The sequence below is a fragment of the Passer montanus genome, unplaced genomic scaffold, assembly GCF_014805655.1.
Source record: "Passer montanus isolate IOZ18808 unplaced genomic scaffold, ASM1480565v1 scaffold33, whole genome shotgun sequence".
NCBI classification, from domain to species: Eukaryota; Metazoa; Chordata; class Aves; order Passeriformes; family Passeridae; genus Passer; species Passer montanus.
Genome location: NW_024368041.1, coordinates 9,392,273 through 9,419,758, shown reverse-complemented (window position 1 = coordinate 9,419,758; position 27,486 = coordinate 9,392,273). Strand labels below are relative to the sequence as shown.

The 27,486-nt window shown below is 44.6% G+C and overlaps 1 protein-coding gene across 4 annotated transcripts in view; it reads left to right on the top strand.

The window, feature by feature from the left end:
• The window catches only part of ST3GAL1 (ST3 beta-galactoside alpha-2,3-sialyltransferase 1), a 79,465-nt gene that overhangs the window by 28,508 nt on the left and 23,471 nt on the right, over positions 1 to 27,486 (top strand). For 3 of the 4 annotated variants that reach the window (XM_039715427.1, XM_039715426.1, XM_039715429.1), the window contains one exon: positions 24,577 to 25,381. In XM_039715427.1, coding sequence (XP_039571361.1) covers positions 25,070 to 25,381 — 312 coding nt within the window. In that variant the 5' untranslated portion in view covers positions 24,577 to 25,069. Of the gene's footprint in view, positions 1 to 22,751; positions 22,950 to 24,576; positions 25,382 to 27,486 lie in introns of those variants that run through there. The other variant, XM_039715428.1, reaches the window with a different exon arrangement.

Here is a 27,486-nt window from a genome sequence, read left to right as displayed (position 1 = left end):
ACTGAACCATATACAACACTGATTTGCAGAGGGTTTTTCAAGGTGTGCTGTCCAAGTAGTTGGATAATGAATGTAAAGTTGTCCAGAGGACCATGTATATTGGATTTGCAGACAGTATTGTTGAGCTGTGGTCAGGCTGACCACAGACAGACCCCTTCTGACTCAAATTATCAGGTAGCACTCTGCATGGAAGCCACAAGAGTTTGCAGAAGGTGTTTTTTTGTGTCCTGTGTGTGCCAGTGGGCCTGATCCTGCATTCCTGTGCTGGTTCCGAGAAACTGATCATTAAAATCAAAGAGGTTTTTGACTGACTAAGAAGTTCAGACTGTATTGCTGTGGATTTTAGTTTCTGCCATTCATTTTCCTTTGATTATAAGTACAATGCTTTATTTTTGCACAGTGTAATATTTTATTAAAGGCACATTTGTAGCTAATAACATTTATGAAGAGGCAGCTTTGACTGAAACTGCATCTGAATGTCACTTGAATAATGAATGGGAATACCATATATCCATTAAAATTTGAACAATGATAACTGTATGTGTGTTAGAGTCCCCTTTTTGATGGATATGGCCAGCAGCCATTAAAATACAGTGAGAATTCTTGTTCACAGTCCCACAGTGGCTGATAATAACACTCTTGATAAGAATTTGCAGCTCAAGACACCAATTTTACAAAAGGGATTTATTGCAGCTAACAGCAGCTCTGAAGATTAAATGTAACCATCATTCAGTTCTACTTTTATTTTATTTTTTTTTAAGTCTCACATATGTAAAGAAAGGATTGTACTTCCCCTTCACTCTCTGGAGTTGGTTTCCTGGTGGCCCTTATTAAAAGTTACTCACTTTTTGAATATAAAATGTTAGCCAATATCCCCACTGGTTTAAAAGGAAAAAAAACCCAAACTTTTCATCCTATTTTTAACACAGAGGGTTTGTAGAATTTAGAAATAGATGTGGCCTACTGGGTCATCTAGTCAATTTTCTACAGCCCTCCATTATTTCTTGCAAGCCTTCATGTTTCTGGGCTTTTTAATGTTTATAGATGCATTGCTGCTACAGCTGTTCTCCAGCTCAGTGATGTGTGGATGTCACTGGGCTCTAACAAGGAGACTCTCATGGCACTTTGAAGTTGGAGCAAAAGAGGGAAAAATCTTCTTAATAGAATCTATCCCAGAAAGTGACTTTGCTTAGCTTACAGTTAATATGGGGTGCTTCAAAAAATGTATTAACTGTAGAGTCTTGTAACTGTTTTCTTGGACCTACAAAGCTGATGCAAGAGGCAGTGTAGTGCAGTGGCTGAGATGACTGACAGATTTATATTCTGCTTTTTGACCTTCAAAAAGTCACTTAATCGAGCTTTTCCTTTCCCCCCTCATCCCTTCTGCAGAGCAGGGTTTATCTGAGCAGAAAGTGCTTACTGAGCACCCACTGAACACCTACTGTGCCAGGACCCTGAGCTTTATCTCTCAAGCCTGGTCAAATGCAAAATAATAAGTTGGTCTTCTGAAGAAATGAGTTGTTGAAAGAATCATAGGGGCTTGGATTTTCAACTGGCACAAAAAACTGGATTTCTTAAGGATTTGGCAAGCTGAGTTTGGCTTTTCTTCTATAATTATGGATATAGTTTGTTGACTTTGCTGATTCTTTACCTCCATTCCTGTGTTCAGGTCCGATCTGGCAGCAGGAGCTGGAAGGCTCACATCCTTGTGCATTAAACAGGATGCAGTGCCTAATTGTTATCTTGATTAAATTTGGTGATTAAGTGATCTGTAATTGTGTGTAAGCTCAGACATCCCAAGACATTGCTCAAAGCTGTGGTGACTGATCATCTGGTCAGGGTTGGGGTGGCACTGTGTTGATTAAATCTTACTTTAAGGAGAAGTTGGTTCACATCTCTGCAAGCACTTAAAGCTCTGTGGAATTTTGCTACATTTCTCTTTTGCTGAGCAATGTGTAAAAGTACTTCAAGTGCAAGTCTAGAAAAGTAATAAATGTCAAGAAAATATCTACAGAAGGATGTATTTCTAAAACATATTAATGGCTCCTTGTTTAATTTAATAAGACAGAAAACTAACACATTCCTGATAAATTTCTGAAGTAAGTACAAAAAACCATGAGAAAATAAATATATGCCAGCATCATAACTTCCTCTTGATGACTAAAGCTATGGCATTTTTAAAGCCAGGGATGAAGCAATTTTAGGCGTGATTCAGTTGAAATCTCTGCCTTTCTCTGTCCTCTCAGAATAAACCACCCATGCATTTTAAATTTTGCTCCTTTCATATGCCATGGGATATTGATAAAGTATGATAATAATAAAAAAGCAATGCCCCTTATAGCAAAGAAAAGGCAGTCTGGTAGTCAAATGTTTTGCAAGCTTGGTGCAGCTTGGGCTGAAAGACTGGAATATCACCCAGTAATAAGTTTGAGGAGATGAAATCCACTTGGATAAAAAGTACAGAGCTATGCAACTTGACAGGCTGAGTCCTAAAGGGCAGCAGTCTTGGATCCAATAGTCTCTCTCATTTTGAATAATTGCTGTGCAACACAGAATCAAACATTTATTGCTGAGTACAGGTGCATTTGCTCTCCCTGGTGACCCTCTATAAGCAAATGTGCAAGACGGTTTTATTACCAGGACTGCAATTCACACAAACTGTTTGCTTTAGAGAATTAAATAAACCCAGACGAAGGACAGTCAATACTGTTGTTTTACCTTCTTGCATTTAAATGCTGCCTTCTGGATGGTTCAATAGCAAGCTGGAAGACAGAGGGATTCTGTGTAGTGATTCATGTGAGGAAATTTACCTTTGAGGAAAAGCCACAAGAGCACCAAAATCAAGGGGTTGCTTTGCTGTAGACAAATTCACAGTATCACCTTCATTTGAGCAGGCTGCTGTGATTGATGACTAGTGGGAATTTGGTTGACTGGAGAAATCTTGACTAAAAAAATTGTTTCTAAACTGGAATGGCCAAGCAGTGGCAAAGCTTTGATTTTGCTGCCAATGCAGCATCTGAAGAGTGAAACCATATTTGTGGCTGTGGTTGAAAGAGCTTCTAGGAGACATTTGAACCCATGCCATGAATTTTTGAGCTAGGAGCATTTTTCAGTGCAAGGGGAAATGATATCTCAGAGCAGCCCTTGCCTGGGAAGGGGCTGTGATCAGTCTTGCCTTTGGGCAAAGCCTTCCCTGAGACCAGTATCTCTTCAGTGCAATTAAAGGAAATAAAGGCATCTGGTGCCTGGCTTGTAGTGATGACGGCACATTGCAGGGCTGTGGAGGGACATTAGGAGCTATTTAAAGTGCCAACTAATGCCTTATTTGTTATTTTACTGTATTCATGCAGTGTTGACTATCCCTTGCTAGGACAAAATTAGACTAAGCAGAGTTGGCAAGGTAAATGCCTTTGGTCTTCTCCTTTTTATCAGCTTTATGACCACAGCAGGGCTAAGGCATCCCAAATCTTTGTTGTCTTCATAAACCCCTGAGAACTCCATTCAGAGATACAGATCCACCACAACACCCTGGACTCTCAAGCCCTGTAACTGCTTGCATTCAGATACAGGCTGGTGTTCTGTCCCCAGCCCTGAGTTTTGTACAGTGATAAGGCAGAGGAAGAGAGAAGCACTATAAAATACATATTGGATGTGATTGATAGCACCTCTTGGAAGCAAGAGTAAATACTGAAATGCTGATTTATCTTTCCAAGACCAACACCTGGGCTTTTTATGGGACTTGGACTAAGGAACATAAACACTGGGTGACAGCCACAGTAGGACTGACTATTCAGGATATACCTCCAGTCTATCCAGTTATTAAGAGCCAGCACAGAGCAGTGCAGAGAAGCCATCAGAACCCTGCAGGAAGTCCCCAGCTGTTGCAGATCTGCTTATGGGGCAGGGATGAGATCTCCTAGGGCTCAATCCCAGCAAGGGTATTTATTCTGGGGTGTTCATCCTCTGCAGGGTTCAGGATCAGTCCTTCAGCCCCATGGAGCACAAACATCACAGGCATGGGATGAAAGCCACCATGGACCATTTTCTGTGTCTAACCCTGGGTTTGGAGCAACAGGTTTTGTCCTGAGCAGATTTAGGCAGAAGGAGAAGTGTCTTCTCAGCACTCTTGAGAGTGATCTGGCAGAAGATTCTTTGCCAAAATTTTCTTTGTAATAATTTGTGAGATAAATAAACTGAGGCGTCACACACAGCCAAATGAAATGGAAGCTGTGGCAAAGCTGGTCAAGGGGACTTTCTCTTTCAAAAACTCTTGAAATGGGTGACCCAGACTTTCAAGACAAAATCTTTGGCAAGTGAGTTCAAACTGAAGAAATTCTCTTATTCAGTCAAAAGCTTGTGCTTCTTGCCAACACAGTAATGTGCTGTTGGGACAGGTAGAAAGGGCTGCTTTCCAAAAATAAGCAGACCTTATGCAACAAGCTTAGTTATATTAATAAGTGAAAAACGGATGTACTATTCATTATCTGCTTTCAAATCCAAGTAGACAGTCATACTGATGATTACTGATTATTTTTTTATTCTTACACAGAGAAATGTTTGAGGAAAAGCAGAACTCAGTCTTTAACATTCTTTTGATTCCACACTGGAGCTTGGTAATTGATGAAAGATGTTCCATGTGTTACTTGAATTTTTTTCTGTTGGCTTTGTGATCTGAACTAGGTCTGACAAGTTACATCAAGAGTCCTTCACAGGACACTCCCTCTAGCAAGAGTAATACCCTTCTTGCAGGACCTGCTTCTGGAGTTCCCATTGAAGTGAATGGACTTGATGTGGATAGACAGCATGTGTCTCTATTCTGTTATTTTGGGGGGTTTTGTCTTGATTCTGTTGAATATAGGAGCTGTCCTTCATGTAATGTCCACTGTTATAAATAGGAGCAATACTAAAATTCATCCTTAATTGTTTTTAAAAAGGGATTTTGGATAAAACAGCTGGTGAAAATAATTTGAAAGACTCAGCTGGCTTTCTGTGAAGTTGGAGCAGGCTCAAAATACACTGACAAGTCCAGCAGTGAAAAGAAATCTCTGTTGTCAGCTGATGTATCTCTTTCCTCTGCACTGTGTTCTCACTGTCTCTCCTTAGGCACTGAATTTCAGTGTCTAAATTGGGAGCCCAGTACATGAGAATGCAAGTCTGTTGGGTTTGCATGGCAGGGTTTTGGCAGTGTGGGGACTACAGGGGTGGCTTCTGTGAGAAGCTTCTGGAAGCTTCTCCCCCATGTCCAGCTGAGCCAATGCCAACTGGCTCCGAGATGGACCAAGTCCATCTGCAGTGCTGGTAGTGCCTCTGGGACAATGTGCATAAGAAGGGAGAAGAGTTGCTTCTCAGCAGCAGCCAGAGGAGAGAGGAGGGAGTATATGAGAGAACAGCTCTGCACACCCTGGGGTCACTGGGTCCTGGAGGATTGCACCTGTGGAGGGGTCCTGCAGACCTGCAGCCCGTGGGATGGACTCACACTGGAGGAGTCTGTGGAGGTTTGGCTCCCTGAGGAGGAAGGAGCAGCAGAGACAATGTGAACTGACCACAGCCCACATTCCCTATCTCCCTGCACTGCAGGTGGGGTAGTAGGAAGAGAAATCAGGAGTGAAGTTGAGCCTCAGAATAAGGGAGGAATGGGGGAAGATGGTTTAAGATTTGGTGTTATTTCTCATTGTCCTGTTCTGATTCTCAAGTTCAGTCTGTTTTGCCTGTGATGGTAACAGTGATCTCTCCCTGTCCTTATCTCAGCCCAGTTTTCCACTATAATCTTCTCCCCTGTCCAGCTTAGGAGGGGAGTGACAGAGGGGCTTTGGTGGGCACCTGGCATCCAGCCAGGGTCAACCCAGCACAGTGAGGCTCTCCACATTTCCAGTGGCAGGAGTGAGACTCTGCACTCTCTGCACTCAGGGGAAGAATTTAACTCCAGAATTACAAGTGTGCATTGAAAGCATGAGACTGAGGCTTCTGTCTCAGAGATGGGCTGGAGCTGCACCTCCTGGCTCTTGTCCTGGGTGCTCGTGGGGAGTGACTCAAGAGCTTGAGCACCTCCATTCACCTGCCCCATCACTACAAGGATACTTACATCACCCTCTGCAGGAGTACTGCTCCTGCATAAGCAACCTGCTGTTCATATCACACTAAGCACCCAGCTCCATGTCTTTGCAACCTCAGTGGCCTGAAAGGGGTTGTGCAGGTGTGAACAGCTGCATGTGGCTTCTCTGACCCAGAGAAAGGCAGTACGTGAAATTTGGGCTTGTATGCCTACATGGACTTCCACAGCTAGAAGAAAACAAATAAGAAACAAGTTGTTAATATGTTAATATATGTGTCACACTCAGAAATGCTCTTGAATAGGGTGGCTGACAATAGCAAGGACTCTTCTAGATGCAGGTGGAGGCAGCAGATAACTGTGGTGGCTGGTGCCAGGCAAGGCAGCTCCTGCTGCCAGGGCCCAGCATGGAGCCCTGTGGCTCCTTTGTAGGCATTGCCATGGGTCATGGAATCACAGCCAGGGAACCAGCTGGTAGCTCTCTGCCTGCAGCTTTCTTTATCCCATAAAGAGTTTCAGATGCTGCCCCCCGCTCCTTGCTTTTTAGCAGATGACATTGAAGGACTTTCACCTTTTTACACCCATTTTTTTAAGGTTTTCCCTGCTTCATCGTGTCATGGGTGACACCCCTGACACCTGACCACTGACTTCGGCACCAGCAAGATTTTCATGGAATCATAGAGGCATTAAAATACCTTCAAGATTATCAGGGCCAGATGTCTTTTTTCTTGTCCAGAAACCAATCTGTGGCAGGGCTCCCTACAACCCCCTCCTCCCACTGCAGGCACCAATTCCTCACCCCACCCCAAGGCTGCTCCATTCTTCTGCCTGAGGCACCAGGCACATCCTGACCCTGGGAACTGCCACCCTGCCTCCCTGCTCAGCTGCCCTTGCCAAGCAGGGCTGCAATCTGGGCTCCATTCCTGAAGCACAAAGCAGCTGGAGCAGCTCAGTGTTACCCTTTCTAGAGAGCTGCTGCTCTCACCTGGCGCCTTGCAGCTAATCACAGTGACAGCAGCCATTGTTTATTTTCCTCCATCCTTGTCTTCCTTGTTTTATGGAAAATTAGAGCAGGCAGGCAAGCCATCCATCAGCCTATAAATGCTGCAGAGTCTTTTGGCTTTGTGCTAAATAATTGTGCATTTTATTGCTATTTACACATTTATTTTCCGAGGCAATAAAATACAAACTGCAGTCCTCAAGACTTTATATTTTGCATCTGTATCGCAGGAGCCACACAGGTTTCAGCAGCAGCATGCAACCTGCTGCCATAAATTCACTTTCTTATTTTAGTAGGTCTAACATTTATTTATAATTAATGTCAGAGACCTTACACAGGAATGCCAATTATTGATTTTTCTTTTTTTAAGAAAAAGAAATTACTTTTTCTTATTACCGCCATAGCAGCACAATCAAATTGCAGAGGTTAATCTTGTCCACAACAGTGGAAGAAAAGGCTCTTAAAAACTGAGCTGGTGGTAAAGTTATAAAAAGCATCATGCAACCCCTTAACTCTGGAGTTTGTATATATGGAAATTATTGTGTGGGGGCAGGGGACAGTAATTCAAATTAGCAGCTCTGCTGGTGTCAGTGTGGGAATAGGAAGGATCTCGAGCAGGGGCCATTGTAACCACTGCAAAATGAGAGCCTTTGCAAGGGACAGGGGTGCTCAGTGTCCCAGTGCAGCTGGGGATGGGGGCACCCAGGGTCTCTGGTGGAGCCCCAGACTCCACTGCTGTGCCTGCAGGTTTGCACTGCCAGCAGTGCCCTGGGCTGCAGCACTTCCCATACAGTGCTTGTCCATGGAACTCAGCTCCACTTGCCACAGTCACATGCACACGGATGTGAACTGGACCAAAGAAGCCTTGAAACATGTTTTTATGGCTTGAATCTCCCATTACCTGCATAGTGCTAAGATATCTACCCATGCATTTCTAAACTAAATGGCCATTATCAGGAGCCTTTGCACAGCTGGTGCTTCTCCTTCAGTCCAGCTATGCCAGGAAATCTGCTGAGGGAGGCATCGGACTTGGCAAAGAGTGATGGGAACAGCAGCCAGCTCCATTTTAAACTAATTTTTACCCCTGGCAGGGATGGCTGCCTAACAAGTGTTCAGAGGCTGAAACACAGCCCTGAAAAAGCTGCAGGTTGGAGGTGTGCAGGGGCTGCAGAGGGCAAAGTAACGAGTCTGCTACTGCACCAGCTTCCCATTCTGATGATTTACTGTCAAAATACTGAGCAGCTCTGGGAGAGGGAAGAAATGGAGTTAGGATCAGAGTTGGGAGCCAGGGATGGATGTTACATTTCTACCTCAAGCTCTGTAATGGTGAGAAGAAGCTGGATGCCTGCAGGCTCACTCACCTTCCACATCTGCAAAGCAGAGCTGGCACCAGTCTTGTGTGTGGTGGTATTTGGAGGGATTACCAAAAAAAAGGGCTTGTCATGAGCAAGTTGTCATGGAGGTTGAATAACCTGGTTATTTTGTGCCACCTTCCCCTCCAAGGAGTTCTCCCACAGCAAGTGAACGTCATTGGATCAGGAAATAAAACCAGAGGTGATCCGTCCATCTCTGTGGCACCTTCCCAAAGAGCTCCATAAACAGCGAGAGAGCCAGGCCTGTGTCAGCTGGGAGGGGCATGATGTCTGCATGGATGTGGCCAGAGATGCTGTCAGAGCAAAGCTGGATGTTGCTGAACTGTGTGATTCAGTCTGAGGAACAGCAAACCAATCCTGAAGGATTCTGCTCTGCCTGCCTGGGGGCACTGAGTGGCAGAAGTTGTGGAAAACTGTGAGGTGTGGATTCTCAGTGTCTCTGCAAACTCATACCCCAAACATCTCATGTGGAGTACCACAAATGGAAGCAGTCAGTGCTTTGGCTGTTACTTGTTTGTCCTTGCACAGCCACAAATGCCACCTGAATTCTGTCACTTCCATTCTGAATTTTTATTTTTTTTTTTGTCTAGCACTTTTAGGATTTTTCTTTCTTTGCTTGCTCATCAGGAAGATAGCTCTATTATCATTTCTTAATTAGCTTGGTATTTCTTCACTCATCCAAAGATGTCTGGACAACTTGAAGTAACATGCAACACTTGTCAGCCGAAGGCTTTGCACACCAGGCCTAGATAGCCTGGGGACAGGAGAACATGTGCTCTCTCAGAGCTGTATTGTGTGGGCTTGGGGCAGGTATCACCCACAGGAACCTCACCTGCACAGGGGGGATGTTGCTGACAGGCGTCTGGACATGAAGGAGCTTTATTCTTGCCCAGTAGCACTGGTGGGGCTGCAAAAACTTCTTGATTTGCTCTGTCTGCTATGACAGTGCTGGGGGGCCTGGCCACCAAACGTGCAGCTCACCTCCACGGGTTTTGTAAGGTTGTTTCTGAAAGCAAATCCTGTTTTTATTCTGCTTGTGTTGAATAAGTTGAGCTGTAAATCATGTTTCACCCCATGGATGCTATTGCAGACCCAGCCCTACTTTTTTGAGTTGGAGAAGGCACCAAACCCATCCAAGGGTCTGTAAGAATGGGACAAGGTGTAATGGTTTTAAACTGACAGTGTTTTGATTCAGACTAGATATAAGGAAGAAATGTTTATGAGGAGGGTGGTGAGACAGTGGCACAGGTTGTTGAGAGAGGTTGTAGATGCCCCATCCCTGGAAACATTCAAGGCTGGGTTGGATGGGGCTCTGGGGAAGCTGATTTTCTTGAAGATCTCCCTGCTCATTGCAGTGGAGTTGGACTAGATGACCTTTAAAGGTCTTTTCTAACCCAAACCATTCCATGATCCTAATAAAAGCTTTTGGGAGGAAGAGGGGCAATGTCTCTCCTTTTTTATCCTTTGCCATAGAAGAGGAGTTTTATCTCAGTGGGAGATTGGTTTGGACCACCAGAAGTTTGGGCATCCCTGTGTGCCTCCTGTCCCCCCTGCACGAGCAGCATGACCCACATAGGGGTTAATTCCAGCAGTAAGCCCTGTCAGCAGGTCAGTAAACCTGCTCCCACACCCTTCCTGCTCCCTGCTAATCCAGGCCAATCCTCTTTCCTGTACCTTCTCCTGTTTCTTCCATTACCTTGAAGTAGAAAGGTGAGGATGAAGGAAAGGAAGGAAGTTGTGGAAACATGCTTTAGCTATTTTGGTAGCTGCATGAGAGCAAAACCAGCCTCCCTGGAGTGCAGCCTGGTCCCTGCAGTCTGTGGGCTCTGTGCAGATGTCTGTGTGCAGTCTGCCCACTCTACCTGCTCCTCCACCCATGACTGCCTGGACCATGGCATCCCAGGACTTTCCCTAGCTTTCCCAGCACAGTCATGTCCTGAAATAGGCTGAGCTTATTTCCCAGGCTGCCTGTATCTAAAATCAGGGGGACATTTCCTTCTGGGCTCATTTAGTCTGGAGAAAAGGAGGCTGAGGGGAGACGTTCTCTACAGCTCCCTGAAAGGAGGTGGTAACCTGGTGGGGATCAGTCTCTTCACCCAAGTTACAAGAGATAGAATGAGAAGAAGCAGCCTCACACTGTGCCAGGGCATGTTTACAGGTGTATTTATTGGATATTAAGAAAAAGTTCTTCACCACAAAGGCTGTCAAGCATTGGAACAGGCTGCCTAAAGAAGTAAGGAAATCACCATCCCTGAAAATATTCAAACAACATATGGATGTGACACCTGGGGACATGGTTCAGTGATGACTTGACAGTGCTGGCTTAACTGTTGGACTCTGATCTCAGAGGTCTTTTCCAGCCTGAGTGATCCTGTGATTCTTGCCCCCTGCACTGCTGTGCAAGCCAGGGTGCAGCTTCAGCTCGTAGACTCTTCAGGGGTACGATGCTCTGAGGTGATCCCAAAGAGTTTGGTTTTTATTCAGCACTGAGAGGATGGCAGCACAGTGTTTCATCTGCAGGCTGGGCTTCTTTCAGTTTCCTGTTTCAGTCCTTTAAGACCGTTAAATAAGAGTTTGGGGAAACACAGTTTTTGCTGCTGTCTTATGATCTGGTAGTGATAACAAATCACTTAAGAGAGGCAAGACAACTTCCTGTACTGGTTGTTTGTGGAGAAGGAGTTAAAAAGTCCTCTGTTAGTTATGTGTGACTGGTTGGCACTGCCTTTGCATGGGAGGAAGCCTCTCAGCACCTCACCCAGCTGAGCCTCCCACAAGTCTATGAACAAATGTCCAGGATTAGAGCCAAACCATCTCAGTTTCGGGTGTCAGCCAGGAGCTGCACCTCTCTGAGGGGTGAGCAGTCTTTTCCTTGGCTGCAGTTCTGGCTGGTAGCTCCATGAACAGAAATGGCTGCAGGTATTTGTAAAACTCAGGAAAGGCATGGACTTTGCCTCCATGTGCTGTCAGTGAACCTCACTGCCGTGTGTCTCTGCACTTTCCTCACTGAGGAGATGAGAGATGCACCAGATCTGCCATGCACATAAACCAGGGCAGGAACAATGAAATTCAGAAGCAAGAAATACAGGAGGCTGCAAAATGAAAACAATTTCCATCAGCTGCCAGTTTAGAAACATCCTGGCAGCAGTGATGCTGGGAACTGGAAACTTGGAAACTTCATCTTTCAAACAAAGAAACTTCATCTTTCAAACTTCATCTTTCAAACTTCGTCTTTCAAACAAAGCAATCCACTGCGGGACAGCAACGCCTGGTATCCATCCTCTTCTCCTGAGGATGGAAACTCCCCAGCAACAGCACTTACCAAGTACTGGACATCCCCCTGTAGCTGAGTGTGACAACACTTCTGGGGCTGGGAAGTCACGTCTCATTTTAGAAGAAATTAAAAACAATGGTGCTCTTCAGCTGATGCATCTCCTCCATAAGAAGTCATAGGTCAGTTCTCCTCTGGGAATGTCTAAGTTCTGTTTGGAATGACTTCCCTTTGGATGCTGTCATTATTTTTCAGCATTCACTTTTTATTTTTGAGAAAGAGAGGCGTAGTAGAAAAAGACTAAAAACATATTACCCTGTTTAAAACCAAGCCAAGCAGAACAGCACATTTCCCAGAGTTTCTTGGTATACATTTCCTTTCAAATCTTAGAGAGACTTTAATTAAAAGTTTCTTTTTCCTTTCCTTAGTAAAGGCAAAATACAAATAAAAATCTTGTAGCTGCCACTTTTAAAGCAAGCTTTTGGACACAAATTGGTGGCTCATTTAAGAGAAAACCCAAAACCCAAAGGCTCTGCTGCCTATGGTCACTGGGGACTGTTAGTTTTTAACTGTGTGCCCATTAAAACTTGCCAGGAGCTTTATTTCTAGAGCAAGTGGTGACATTTTAATAAACTCCACTTTTAAAGTTACCATGAATTTTTTCATTGGAGTGAGAGCAGGATCCCACATTCATTGCAATAGTCATATGCACAAAACCTTGCACTCCCAAAGAGAAGGTTCCCTGTCCCACTGAAAATGGAGGGATGATTTAGGTGGGAAAAGACGATTGCAGTGAGTGTGGGATCCTGTTCTCAGTGTTTGAATGGGAGGTGTGATCTTGAACCCAAGGACAGATTTTAGCTTTTGATGTTGCCCTGCTGTGGGTTTTGTGCTGACAAAGGGCTTTTACATTTATGGTCACTTCAGGACAGTGACACTGAGGCTAAAGCTGAGGTTTCTGACAAGCACCAAACCAGCACATGTTGGACTGGTGTTTTGTTTTATTGATGCACAAGAAGAAGTTCTTGGCTTTCTAATGTGTCACTAACTAGAAAGTATTATTGGGGGAAAGTCAACAGCCAGGGTTTCCCTATCCTGATTCAATAATCAGGAGCCCAAAGGACAGAGATCTCCACTCTGCCACTCTTTGTCATGGGTAAAAGGGTAAAATCAGGGTGATGTTTCCACAGCATCTGGCCTGCTACAGATTGATTTCTTGGTAGAACGCTGGCTGCACTGCAGAGAGCAAGACCAAAACAATATTGAGTTGGTCACCACTTTCTTGTGTTAAAATTTCTCCTTTTACAAAATCAATTATACCATTTTAGAATTGAAAAATGAAGTTCTAAATTAATTGAAGCTTCCTCTGCTAATTAATTTTGTATGGCTAAGTGATAACTTTGAATTTCTCTTTGAATGAGGAAGCCCTTAAATATTCAATATTGCTGGTTACCTTAGCAGACTCCCTGTTTATGTTTTAGCCATCCAAGTAAGACAAGTGGAAAAGATGCCATAGTTGTGTTCATGTCTATGTGTGTTTCTCCAGCGTTCAATTATCAGCATCCAAAACCTCAGTATTACCATTTTTAATGCAGTTCAGGATGCCCAGCTGAGTGCTGTATGTGCTGCTCTGATGTATGCAAATCCATTTTGCATGCAGCTCTTGACATATTTTCATATTCAGGATTATGGGAAGCTTCTTGTGTGCCACTTTGATGTATGCTAATCTTTGTTTCTCTAAAAACACTTTAAAAAAGTCCAGACAAGTAGACAACATTTCTTCTTCACTGAAACCCTGGGTTTTTTTCTGTAGCCAGGCTCCCACATAGTTCAGAGCAAAGCTTCTACCAGTGGTGTGCTGAAGGGCCATATTCATGTGCCCTGCTCTGGGCAGCTGCTTGTATCCATCAGGTATCAGACAACCTGAGATCCAGCAGTCCTCTGGATGAAAGGCAGCCTCAGTCATTCATTTCTTTCTTGACTGTCACCTCTGTTGTAGATGCAGGGCAAAAGCTGGAATGGGAACCTCACCCAGAGGCTGGGTGATGTCTGGGCTGGTGGCAAGAGCACACAGTGCAGCTGGATCCAAATAGGTCAAGTACACCTATTAGGGACATAAATGATCAATCAATTAAAGTGGCTACCTAATGGATTTGCAATTCTGCCTTGTAACACAGGATATGAATTATCAGACCTGTTAGTTATATCTCTAATATATTTTATTATTTATGGACTTCTTGTAAACTTTTTGTGGCTGCCAGACTTATCATAGTATGCACAGCAGATGAAAACTTGGAAGTATTATTTTGTTCTTGCAAGGTTTGTAGTGGGTGCCAGGTCCAGACTATGCACAGATGCTAAAACACCTCTGAATTTAATTGTGGGTAGTTTGACACCTTTGTTTGACACCATAAAGACTAAATGTAAATCTGAGGTTAATGAATTAGAAAATCCCTGTGGTGTCATTAAATCTTCCCCAGAGCAAGCTCAGTCTGTGCGATGAATAAATGTTTAATGCAGTGCTGTGTCAGGTGGAGCCATCGATTGTGAGAGAAACGCTCTTGGTTTAACAGGATCCCATCAGCTGAGCTCTATTTAACAGCCCCACAGTGCCAGCAACTGCTTGGTATTGCTTCAGGGCCGGAGTTCCAGCAAGGAGAGTCAGAGGTGCTCACATGGGCACAGAAACATTTCTCCTAGATTTTCCTAGAGTTTTGGGATTATTGACAATATCATCAATATCATCATGACCATCTAATCTTTCTTGGCATTCAGAATTGTAATGCCATGACATCCCCTGCAGTGCATTAATCACTTAATATCAGAAATTAATGTTTCTCACAACACATTCTTTGAAGTCACGAACAACTGTATTTACAGCCACATACATTTCCCTACAGCTTTAACCAAGGAACAGGTTGGTGAATACTTTTGAGCTGGATACTCATAATGGTGTAGCAAAACATCTGTGGTTGGGCTCCATTTTTTATTGGGATTGCATGGCCAGGTTTTGGTAGTGGGATTGGGATTGGGGCTACAGGGTTGGTTTCTGTGAGAAGCTTCCAGAAGCTGCCCCCGTGTCCAGCATGGGCACCTGGCACCCAGACAGGGTCAACCCACTACACACCTTTAGTTCAGAGTATTCTACAATCTGAAATAAACCTATATCCTCACCTATAATCCTATAAAAATAAATGCAGCTACAGGATTCACTTTTCAGTAGTTTTAGTTTGCATCTGTTTCTACTACTGCTGCTATCTTTAATTAGTCACTGTGTACTTGAATTACATGAACGTAGTTTTCTTACTGTCTTTATTAGCAAGACTTTAAAAATAACCCATAGTCATCCTAACATTAAGCTAACAGTAAAAAAAAGAGTTGATTTTATTTTCCTTTCTCAGACAAGGAGTAAAAGGAATGCTTTGTATTTGGACAGTGATGGTGGTGGTGGTGGTTTTGTTTTATTTTGAATTTCCAAATGTTTTGCTTTTGTTTAAGTACCAAAAGTTACACATTTTCCAGAAAAAAAACTTTTGCAAAATGAAAAGTAATTTTCTTCATTTAAAATGTCAAAGATCCTTCTTTTTGAAAATCTCTTAATACAGAAAATCAAGATGAAAAATAGATTTAAATTTGACAAACTGATTTGAAACAAGACAGAAATAAAAATAAATTGTGCTTGAGAAACTCCTTACCAGCTCCAGTTCTAGATTTGTCATATCATGAACCACTTAAAAATTCTACTAGGTGCAAACACACATAGGTGTCCTGGAAATCCCTTTGATAACTCTTCTTTTCCAAGCAAAGAGCAGCAGAGCTTTGATCACAGCCTACAAATCACGTAATGGCATGGGAAGGATGTGGAAGCACCAGGGCAGTCTGTCCACCATGGACTTTGCTATCAAAGTTTGTCAACAGGAATCAAACAGCAATTTTTATGTGTCCAGTTGTCTGCTTGGATGTTTTTAAAGAACTCTTTGAAGTAGAGCAATTCACAGACATAGAGTGAATAAATCTTAGTCAGTGAGTGAATTTTAGTTTAGGATTTTTACCATGGAGTTATTCTTTTCATTGTCCCACCTTTGGACTCTTGGCATGCAGCCCAAAAAAATCCCATCCCAACCCGTGGTGAATATTGGCCCACCACAGAAAAGTTCTCATCCAGTAGGTTAAACCTATCTGTCTGTCCAGCATTGCAAACTACAGGATAAGAAAGGAAAAGAGTATTTTTTAAAAACTTGTAATAATATATTTGCCATTTAAAACATCAATGTGTCTGTGGGAAAGGTGATTTAGAATATATGAAAGAAAATGAAGTAGCCCCAGGGAAGCAGAGGTGCTATTTTCTGATTAATGGAGTGTGTGCAAAGAGGTGGGGCTCCTCCAAAATCACTTTCTAGCAAGACAGGGGCTGTGGAAGACATTCTGACCAGCAGCTTCTTTTTCCACTGTTGTTTTTCAACACATCACTGGTTGACCTGGCAGACTCCAACCTCTTGGCCATAAATGCCACTTTTCACAACTTGGCTGGACAGTTCTGTCATTCCAATGCTCCTATTTTGTCCTGAAAATACTTGAACAGAGGATGGAGCCAGAGGAATGGACCATAAACAGGTCAGCACTGGAGCTGCATGTTAGGTTTGAATTCATCAACAAATTCAGGCCTTTTCCCTGGCCTCTCCCAGTTTATCTCATGGTTGTTTCCTGGTATGAGGATGAGGCTGAGTGCTCCCTTGGCACGGTAATGACCTGGAAAACTTCAGACCAAGCTCCCACTGGCAAGCTGTGGTGCATTACCAGTGTGCTTTCCTTCACTGAACCTGGCATGATACCAAGCCTGGCTGCAGTAACAAAAGGCCATTATATAAACAGTGACTTACTCACACTATGGTTCCCAGTGGAAGTAAATTGATCATGAGTTTATCTCCATGGTCCCAGACATTCATGTGTTTCTGGGTGATAAGTGATACCCTGGTGAATGCCATCCCTGCAGAGCTGGTGCCACCAGTGGAGGGAGCTGGGCTCTCCCCATCCTTTCTCTCCACCACAAACCCTCCTTTCACCTCCTCTCTCAGGGCTGGAAGTCAGGTGCTGTGTGAGGAGATGGTGGTAGGGGACATGAGGTTTATCAAATAGGAGGAATTTATTGGGATAATAGAATGGATCATCAGCATTTTTTATTCTTAGAGTCACAGATTCACAGAATCTTCATAGAATTGAAGTTTGGGTTGGAAAGGACCCTTAAAGATCATCAAGTCCAACAGGGCCCCTCTGCCATGGGCAGGGACATCTTCATCTAGATCATTTTGTTCAGAGTCCCATCCAACCTGGTCTCCAACACTTTCAGGGATGGGCATCTAGCATCCTTCTGGGAAACCTGTTCCAGTGTTCCACCACTCTCACTGCAAAAATTCTACCTTGTATCTAGTATAAATCTTCCATCTATTAGTTTTAGATCATTTTGCCTTAGCTTGTCACTACAGGCTGTACTAAAGAGTCCCTACTTTTCTTAAGCCCCCTTTAAGCACTGGGAAACTGCTCTGAGGTTTCCACAGAGGCTTCTCTTTTCCAGGCTGAACAAACCCAGATGTCTCATCCTGTTCTTCATAGGAGAGGTCCTTCTCCTCAGATCTGCTCTCAACCTTTTCATCCTATATTGATACCTGGGGTTGCCCTTGTTGAACCTCATGAAGGACATTTTGAAGCCAGATAATCTTTCATGGCATTTGCAGTCCCATTCAAAGCAAAATTTCCTACTTGGCCTGAAGTCATGAGTACACAGTGTAGCCCATGGAGGACAGCACAATTAATCCTGGGTATTAACAGTGTGATTTCTCCAGCCTTTGCAGGAATGAACTCTTGGAATGCAAGGGAGGAGGATGTGGTGGAGGAGGAAATGTCTTCACCATGGTGGGAGGTGGCAGGGATGGCAGTTCTCCACACCCAAGGATAAGAGCAGACTCGTGACCTTTTCCAAGCCAGATCCTCCAGCTCTTTGTTCAAACATTGCAAGGGAGTTTTCATTCCCAGACCACTCAGCAACAAGTTTTATAAAGTCTGCCAAGATAAATACTTATTTTGAGGCAGCAGAATGAAAATTCCCCACTCAAGTTTCTTTTGATCCCATTCACATCTAGCACAAAAACGTATTTGCTTACCCTGACCTCACAGACCTGTTATGCATGCAGGCAGGGCAGGCTGTGTCAGAGTACCAGGGAGATTCCCTTTTGACCTGGCCAGCCCCAGCCTGCTGCCAAACTGCTCACTGATGAGGCACAAGTGGGTAATGATTTTTTTTTCAGATCACTGGCACCTAAAATGCTGTACAGGTTACGCTCCATAAACCATCTCCAGTTTTTCTTCTATTCACTGTGATGGATGAAACACTGCCCAATAGCTGGCTTCACATTCAAGAAGCACGGAGGAGCTGCTGCATTCAAATTTTTCTGAAGCTACTTTTTCTCATGGCTTAAATGCTCCTGAATGCTTTTGTTTTCCAGGCAGTGTTGATATGATTAGTTTGAGTTGCTTGGAGTGGACATTTTAATAAATCTGAGAGCAACTCAGATTTACCAACTACCTTGCCTGATTTCAATGCTGCGATGCCATTTGATACTGGCAAATGTCAAAAATATTGTCAGAAATCAAAAACACTCATAAATCAAACAGATTTATGCCTCTCAGCATGGTCAGTGATGGGGCAGAAGAGTTACAGATCATTTTCTCCCTGATTAAATGGCAGGTGAGACTTGGGTTTGCCTTTCTGACTGTGAGCACACAGGACAGCAGCACACATGCCATCTCTGTGAGGATTTAATGATGGACAGGAGAAAAGAGACAGTGAGCTCTGGGAGACAAAACACAATCTGATTTTAATTAATCATGGAATGGTTTGTGCTGGGGGGGACTTTAGAGATCATCTGTTTTCAACCCCCCTCTGCTGTGGGCAGGGACACCTTCCACTAGACCAGGCTGCTCAGGACCCCAGTCAGACTGGCCTTGAACACTTCCAGGGATGAGGACTTATGGAATCCATAATGTAATTAAGGGATGGATGGATGGATGGATGGATGGATGGATGGATGGATGGATGGATGGATGGAAGAAAGGAAAGGGATGTGGCAGCTTGTGTTTTTCCAGAATTGTGTCGAGTGGTGGCTTTTGGTGCCCTATAAGGGCAGGGCTCACCTTTGCCTGCCAGAGCATGGAACAGGCTGCGTGTCGTGTGGTGGCTTTTGGTGCCCTTTGCCTGCCAGAGCATGGAACAGGCTGAAGTGGCAGAGGCTGTGCTGGGGCACAGGCAGCACGTTCTCCATGAGGACTTCAGTGGCTGGTGGGACTGACCTGCTGGAGCTGAAGGGCATGGAGCAGAGGTCTGACAGGGGATCCCAACAGCATCTGGCTAAGATTCACCCTGTGCTCAACTCTGACTGCCTGCCAGGCTGTCCTGTAATTCACATTCTGTTTCACAGAGCAAGAGCTCAGAGGTCCCTGGTGAGGTGTCAGACCAATGAAATGTTCATTTCTAAATGTCAGACAGCTCTGGTCAGGGGGAGGCAGGCAGTGATGAGCCTGGGTAGGGCAGACAAGCCTGTGGTTTGGAGTTAAACAGTTCTCTCCATTGTTTCTCTCCAGGCCCAGCACAGACCTGGGGTGTGAATTTATGTGTGTTTTTCTAGGGATGTGTTTTCTGTTGTCCTAGAATGAGATCTTTCATGGCTGCTCTGGGCCCTTGTGGGTTCAGTAAGGCAAGATTTAACCTCCCAGGCCAGGGCTTTGAGACCAAGGGTTGCTCAGGTAGTTGCTCACAAGAAGTGTGGACAGGAAAAAAGTCCTCAAATGGCAGAAAGGATGCTTAGGGACATACTGTCGGTGTTGCCAAATTTATAACATTATAACTGTCAGTGGCTTAGCTGAGAAACTACTTAATCTCTGTGGGTTTTACAGGGCAGGAGTCTGAGCTGTGTTTCTGAAAATGGGCACTTGCAGTTCTGCCACTGAGGCCTTTCTAGCACAGCACATCCTCTTGAAGCCAAAATTGCAGCAAATCTTGAACTTACTCCTTCAAGTGTAGAGTTTCCAGCTGTAAAATACTGTGGGATGTGCAAAGGTTGTGTGAAGGCCCCCATCAGTCGTGAGAGAGCTGCAGCAGGTCACGCTGTCCTTTGCCTGGCAGGGCAGGTGGATATGTGAGTTTTGAGTCTAAAGGATTTTGGGACCTTTGAGCTGTTCAAGGCCTGCATGGAACACTGGCAATGTCTCTGTGCTGGGGTGCTGCTGTTCCCTGCTGCCTTTGTGCTCTTCTGCCTGACCTGCTGAGTCTGGAAAATGCTGGCAACTTCAAACTAGAGAGTGCATTTTACACCAGGGTTTTAATGTGAGTTACAGACCAGAAAAGCTGGATCCTGAGCCACCAGCATCTAACAGGGGCTAACAAAGATCTCCTCAACATGGTGCTGGTACAAAGCAATTCTTTGCATGGAGAGTAGGCATCAAAAAAGGGCACACTAGGGTTTTAATGTGAGTTACAGACCAGGAAAGCTGGCTCCTGAGCCACCAGCATCTAACAAAGATCTCCTCAACATGGTGCTGGTACAAAGCAATTCTTTGCATGGAGAGTAGGCATCAAAAAAGGGCCAAACACATACTGGGACATTTACAGTGGTGGGGGATGAGTGGTAGTAGTATGGTGATTTTTTTCTCAATTTTTCCCATTATTATTTTCTTCATGCATTTTGTCTAAGGCCCACCCATTAAAAGAAATAAAAAATAACCATTACACAATGGTTACTATTAACTATTCATATTGTGTGGCTGACCACACAGATGTTGTGTAATGCCCAAATGCCCTTCCCCTGCACCCCATAAGCTGTTCCATGCCCAGGGCAGCAACATACCTGAGTCCCAAAGGCAGAGTTGACTCACCTGGGCGAGTTTCATGCCTCAGGCTGAGGCTGTGCAGGGCCAGCCCTGGGAGGGATGCAGGCAGGGTGTCCCTTCTTGGAGTTCCAGTTTCAGGTTCCCACCTGCCCTTGTGCCCCCAGGCTCCTTTGGGCTGGTGCAGTTGATGGCTCCTGGGAGCAGCTCAGCAGGGCATAATTTGGGTTCCCCTTTTCCTTCTGTGCTCCTTTGTGGGTGTGCAGATGAGCTTTTGTCAAAGAACCTGACAAGTGCAGTGAGAATACATTGCATTTGTGAAAAAAATACTTCCTTAAGGTGTTAAGAATTGCTTTATATTAGTCCATTGAACCGATGTGTTTTTATCTTTGTTAATTACCAGAGTGGCAGGGAACCAGGGACAGTCTTCAAATTGTGAGTTTAAAATGCAAATAAAATCTATCTTGTCTTGTTTCCTTCTTCCTAAAACGTGAGAAGATAATGAGGATAATCACAATTGATTGATCCTGGTATCTTTTACAACGTTAAACGTAGACAGAAGATTAAGCTCGACTCTCAGGACCATTTAATCACGCTGGACCCACTTCTACACTCAGGACAGAATTTGGAGGAACCTGTCTCTTCTTCTGGATGTGCCTCTCTGCTCTTCCCGGGACGTGACCCTTTGCATTTTCCCCGCCCTGCACATCACATTTATTTATCAGCATAAATAAACTGCCCTGGGCTGCACAAAGGAGCCTTACACGGGGACAATGACATGGTTAAAAGAGGAGGGAGTGGGAAGGTAGCAGGCAAAATCCAGACCAGAAATAAGACCTTAAGCACCCAATCACTTAAGGTAGCTTAAGCTGCTGCCTGCCTGGGCTGAGCTGGGATCTCTGCGCACAGGCACGGCTGCAGGCATGCAGTGCTCAGCTCTGTTTATCTCTCAGGGGAGCGTAGCTGGGAGAGGGCTGGGCACTAAATCTCCCCACCTTAAGTCCCCAGAAATTGTTTCTGGGTCTGAGGCCAAAATAGCCTGTTCACAGATGTGCTAATGCCGAGGTCATGCTGGGGATGGTGATAAGGACTGTGGCTGGTGTCCTGCTACTTGTAATGCCTTAATTTAACTATCACAAGGAGAATCCAGAAGTGAAACATTCCCAACAGCTGGGGTTAGCATCCCTGCATGGTTTCCCACACCAGTCCCTGACCTTCCTCTTCCCACTACCTTGGTGAATCCTGTGGAAATATTTTGCAAATATTTATGCATCTTGTGTGAGCAGAGGGAGAGAGACAGACACAGGTATAATCTGAGATGTGGTACAAGATGTTGTGAAGAATAAAAGTAATGATGTCTGTGTTGGATGTTCCAGGTGTTTTAAGCAAGCAAAAAAACAAACAAACAAAAAAAAAAAACCCAAAAAAGCAAACCCAACAACAACAAGTCACACTGAACTAAAAAAAAAGGTTTTACATTCATTTCAGTCATCCTTTTCCTCAGGCCCTAAATCAAATATATAGACCCTGTAGCCTTTCTGTCAGCATATATATATATATATGTATAGTGTGTATGTGTGTGTGTGAGCATGTGTGCATGTGTGTATACATTTTTATATATATTTCTATCATAAGTATCTATAGGAAGCATGAACATTCAGAGAAAATTGTAAGTAGTAAGAATTAAAAGACAGTATCCAGTGTTCACATCTACAAGGAAAAAGTGCCTTAGGAAGTCTGGTTTCTTACCTTCCTATCAAATGCTAAAAAAGACAGGCTGATTAGGAATTTGAAGACATTGTAGCCCACTGTGTAAACATTGGTTTGGGTTTCTTCCTCCTGGATTTATAACTATAAATTTAACCTTAGCTGAGCTACAATAAATAAATAAATAAATGTGGCAAAGTGGGTGCTTGTTTTGGAGGCCAGAACTGTTTTATCGACTATACTCCATTTTCTAGGCTTTTCCAAGAAAGGCTGGATAATCCCTCTCCCTTCTCCTCTTAAAAGCACAAGAGAAGAGCAGGAGCTGTGTTTACAAATACTGACTTGGCCCAGCGCTGACAGCAGTGGGGGGTTGACCCGCCAGCACTGCAGCTCTTGAATTATCCACTCCATAAATGGAAAATCAATTTGCTTCTGGGATTCGGCATGTTTTCAGGCTTGTTAGAGGATGTGTTTTTGTTTAGGCTCACAACCACATCCAGGCTGGAAAGCAAATGTTTCAGGGCTGTTGTGCAGCACAGAGAGCAGCTGGCGTGGATGGGCTGTGCGCTGGGGCTGCTCCCTGGGATCCCTTTCTGGCACAGTGGCAGCATCCCCAAAGCATCTCTAAGGTTGGCATTCCTGAATTTTACCCAGGAATACTTCAGAAGATTTCTGGTCAGTGTAAAAACTTCCCTCTGCAACATTAAAGTGAATGCAGGATGGGTCCCTGATTTGCTGGTGCAAGGAGCCCAAGCAGATGGGGTTAATACAGCCCTTTGTTATCCTGCCTGACCCACTTGTCAGCCCTTGAGCTCCTATAAATGCATGTGGAGGGGCCAGACTTAAAATAAATCTCGAGGCATTTGGCAAACAGCAGCTAATTGAAGGGCACATGCTGCCCATCATGTGCTGAGGAGGAGAAACCTGGGGCAAAAGGCTTAAAAAAATGAGTTTTGAGGTTCCTGTTTTCGGAACTGGCTGTGTGGGACTCTGTCAATATTTACACAGCACCTCTAAAATCCAAGCTGTTTCCACGGTGCTGTGTCAAACCCTGTGGAAAAGTGGTTTGGCCTGGGGCAGCTCCTGCAGATCCCCAGGAGAGGAGCCAGCAGGAAAGCTGGGGATGCTGCAGCTGCGCTTCCCTCCTGTCAGGATAAACAGCACATTTGGGTGAGGCAGTGAGGGGGGTCCTGCCTCTATGCCATGCACAGAAATGGGTTAAAATGGTGAGGTTTCATGATAACAGTTGCACTTTTGCTGGGCTGAAGCCTGAAGCTGAGAAGTGAATGAGCTTCTCTCACTGGGCTTTCATTTGTTCATAAATTGCACATATTCTGACATGGTTGCTTCTCTAATTTTTTTCTTCCTACCTTTTTTTTTCTTTTTTTTTTTAACAAACAAAACAAAGAGTGTTATTTAAGCAATGGCACTTTTGGGACTTCTTGTAAACATCTGAAGTTTTATAAACAACGAGTTTTTCTTCCCACAAAACAATGCCTGTCCCACAATGGCATTCCCACACAGCACTGGGGGATGAAGGGATTCATTTTATGACTTTTATAAACTTGTTTAAATCACTGCTGCCAGGCAGGGAACGCCAGGAGGGGAAGGGAGAGCAGCTCTGGGTCCCTCTGTACCTCCAAAGCAGCTCCCTGCCTCTCTGCCTAGGTTGGGGTCAAGCTGCTATCACCTACCTTTCCTTGACAGAAAAAAAGAGCAATTTTCAATGTGAAACAAAGGCCATTTATACTTTGATTTCCCCTGTTTGTCCCAGGACATGTGAGCTGTTTTTGCTTGGCTTTCTCTAATCTCAAATCCAATCCCAATCCTTAAATTAAACTGATTGAGGAAAGAAAGAGAAAAGAACGGATCCATCTTCCTCCCCATCCTGCTCCTCCCTCCTCTATGGGGTGCTTGCTGTTCGGCTGTTCTGAGTTTTGAATGCTTTGCTACATACCTTGTGGCTATCAAGGTCAGCCTGAAGGAGGGAGGTGACTCATTGTCATTCAAATAGCTACAAACTGTAATACTATTCAGGCCAGAGCAGAGCCAGGAGGCTGATTCAATACAAAGAGACTCTGTCCACAGGTCGATGCTCTGCCCTTTCCAAAATTTTACCCTCACACTCCTCAGAGTGCAAATACCAGAGCAGAGCTTGAAGCCTGGGCTGCTGTTTCGAGGGCTCTGACCGGATCAGAAGTTCTGGGATGGGGAGGGAAAAGCAGAAAAATTAGATGGGGAGGAATGAAAAAAAAAAAAAATCTGACCATTTTTCTCTCTTTTTTTGTCTGTGTGTCCCTAGGTTGCAAACTTCTCTCCATGACTTATATGGACATTGGAGCATGGCTCTCTGATGGAATGTACAAACCCAGATGATCCAATCCTTCAAGAACAAAATTCCAAGAAAAAGAATACAATTCTTTCTACAATTTGCTTGTTTTCGTGTATGGCTTGCTCTCACACACAAAACCTGAGTTTTAATTTCTGTATGCAGAAAGACAAGGGTCTGCCTTCAGTAAACCCTCACCAGGAGAGGTGAGCAACAGGGCACACAGAGGTGGAAGGAACTTTGAAGCACTGTGAGAAGGTGAAAGGAAATACCCAGCTTGTCCTTTTTTAAGCCCATTTGGGAAGATGAAGCTTCTCCCTCATGGCTGGAAGTAGTGGAGTCAATCAATTCAGCCTAAGCCTGGGGTGGTAACTGGCAGGCACCTGCTGCAGCCTTTCCTTTCTGCCTTACATTGGACCCTGCACTGCTCCCAGCCAGTGCTGGGGGCAGAGCCCGAGGGGCAAAGATGGTTGTGGTAAGGAGGAGGAATGTGAAAATGTTCACCTTCGCCTTTTTGCTCATCACCGTGACGTCCTTCCTGCTGAACTACACACACCAGGTGACCACCACCACCTGGGACCCCCGACACCTCGTCGTGCAGTTTTCAGAGCACGTCCAGAAACTCTTCAAGTACCCCAGGAGACCCTGCAGCTGTCACACGTGCATTTCGGAGCTGGGCCGCTCCCTCTGGTTCGATCAGAGATTTAACTCAACTATGCAACCTTTCCTGACCTCACAGAATGCCTTGATCCCAGAAGACAGCTACAGGTGGTGGCTGGTAAGTGGGGGGTGTGGATACAGCCCAGGCTTTGGGTGACAGTGTTGATGTCAGGCTTCCAGGGTGCCAAGCACATAGAAAGAGATGTTTTCTGCCCAAAGCATTTGCTGTCTCAGCTGACAAGGAGGAGGTGGAAGGAGTGGGTGTTTGTGCTGCTGTTTAGCTCAGAGGGGCTTGGACTGCACATTCACTTGCTCCCAGCTAGAAAAGTTCCTGACAGAGTTAGGTGGTAGATCCAGAATTTGCAAATGTCAACACTGTAATTTTCTCCCTTCTCTTCCAAAGACCAGGCTTCGTAACCCCTCTGTTTCTGCTTCAAATGGGCTTTTTGCCATTCATCAAGGTGGATAATCAAACTAATTGTGAAGTGTGTGATTCCCCCAAGGAGCTCTCCCTCCATAAGATATGTAAATAATTAGCAAGATTAAATGAGAAATTATTAATTCCATGTTTATGAGAACATTCTCTGTTGTGGCTGATGGTGTAAAACAGATCCAGAAAGCTCCTGGGTGGCTGTGGGTCACTGGGAAGGAACAGCCCCAAGTGTATCCTTGAGCAAGGTGTTCCAGCTACCCCTTGAAGCCTGATCCAAGCATCATGAAAGCGAGTAGATGCCTTTTTCATAAAGCACAGAAAGGAATAAGATGCCTCCTGTTGTTTTGCTTAACAAAAGCCTCTTTTATGTTCTCTTGAAATAAGACATCAGTTGTTTGATTTACTCCTCGCTGTGCTGCCTAGGTGGTAAAGTGCAGGTTCTTCTGCAACAACCCCAGTGAAATCACAGTTTCAGTTTGCACTTGTTTTCCCCTCTTCCAGAAAAATAGTCCTCTGTGTCTTTCTTTGAACCCACAACTGCCTGCAACTTGGTGTCTTGCAGCGAGCACAGCCCTTGTGGAATTCTGGGCTTTCAGACTTCCTCTGGCATCCTGAGGGGGCCTCTCCAATAGGCACCAACTATTGCAGTGGGGACATTTGGGTTTTGGAGGGGATGTCAGGTGCTGTGGGAATGAGGCTGTAGCAGATTTATCACTTCTCACTCCACTGGCTGTTGCATTTAGTGTCGAAAAATCAATGCCACTGAACTCTGACATCTTTAATTATGTAAATCATATCATTGTTTTATGGTGAGGCCCTCCTTTTTGCAATGAGTCTCAAGTACTCCAGGTCCTGTATCTCTTCACCTGCCCTTGGCCGTGACTTTGACTTCCCATTGATTGTGGTTTTTCTTGCAGCTTCCGGACACTTTTCCCTCTGGTTTCCGTGTTTGTTGTCTGGGCTTTGCTGGAGCATTGAGCAGGGAAGATGGCAAGCTCAGGTCTTTGTCCTTGCCTTGGCTTGAGGTTTCACCAGGCAGCTGGGCTGATCTAACTGGGTGTTTTCAAAGGAGTAGACATAGCCCAAACTGAGCTCAGTAATGAGAGGATGAGGTTACTCATGGACACCATGAGCAAAGCCACTCTGTATTCTGCACTCAGTACTCACTAATTTAAGCATGAGGTTTGAATGCATTCTCTCTTAGGAAAAAAAAACCTAAAAAGAAGAAAAAGCTTGGGACTCAGTACAGAAGTCTGAATATGTAATGCTCTTTCTTGTAGTGAAACAGAAAAAAAAAAAAAAAAGAAGCAGTGCTTCCTCAATTTACAGAATCAGTTGTTGGAAAAGACCTCTGAGATCATGGAGTCCAACCTGTGACCGAACACCACCTTGTCAACCAGACCAGGGTACCATGTGCCACATCCACTCTTCCCTTTAACACCTCCAGGGATGGTAACTCCACCACCACCCTGGGCAGCCCATCCAATGTTTAATCACCCTTTCTGTGAAGAAATTCCTTCTAATGTCCAACTTAAACCTTCCAGCCATAGTTTTAGACTGTGTCCTCTCATCCTGTTGCCAGTTCCCTGGGAGAAGAGACTGACCCTCACCTGCCCACAACCTCCTTTCAGGTGGTTGTAGAGAGTGACAAGGTCACTCCTGAGACTCCTTTTCTCCAGGCTAAACAACCCCAGCTCCCTCAGCCTCAGTCACCTCACAGGACTTGTGCTCCAGACCATTCACCAGCGTTGTTGCCTCTTCTGGACTTGCTCCAGCACATCAATGTCCTT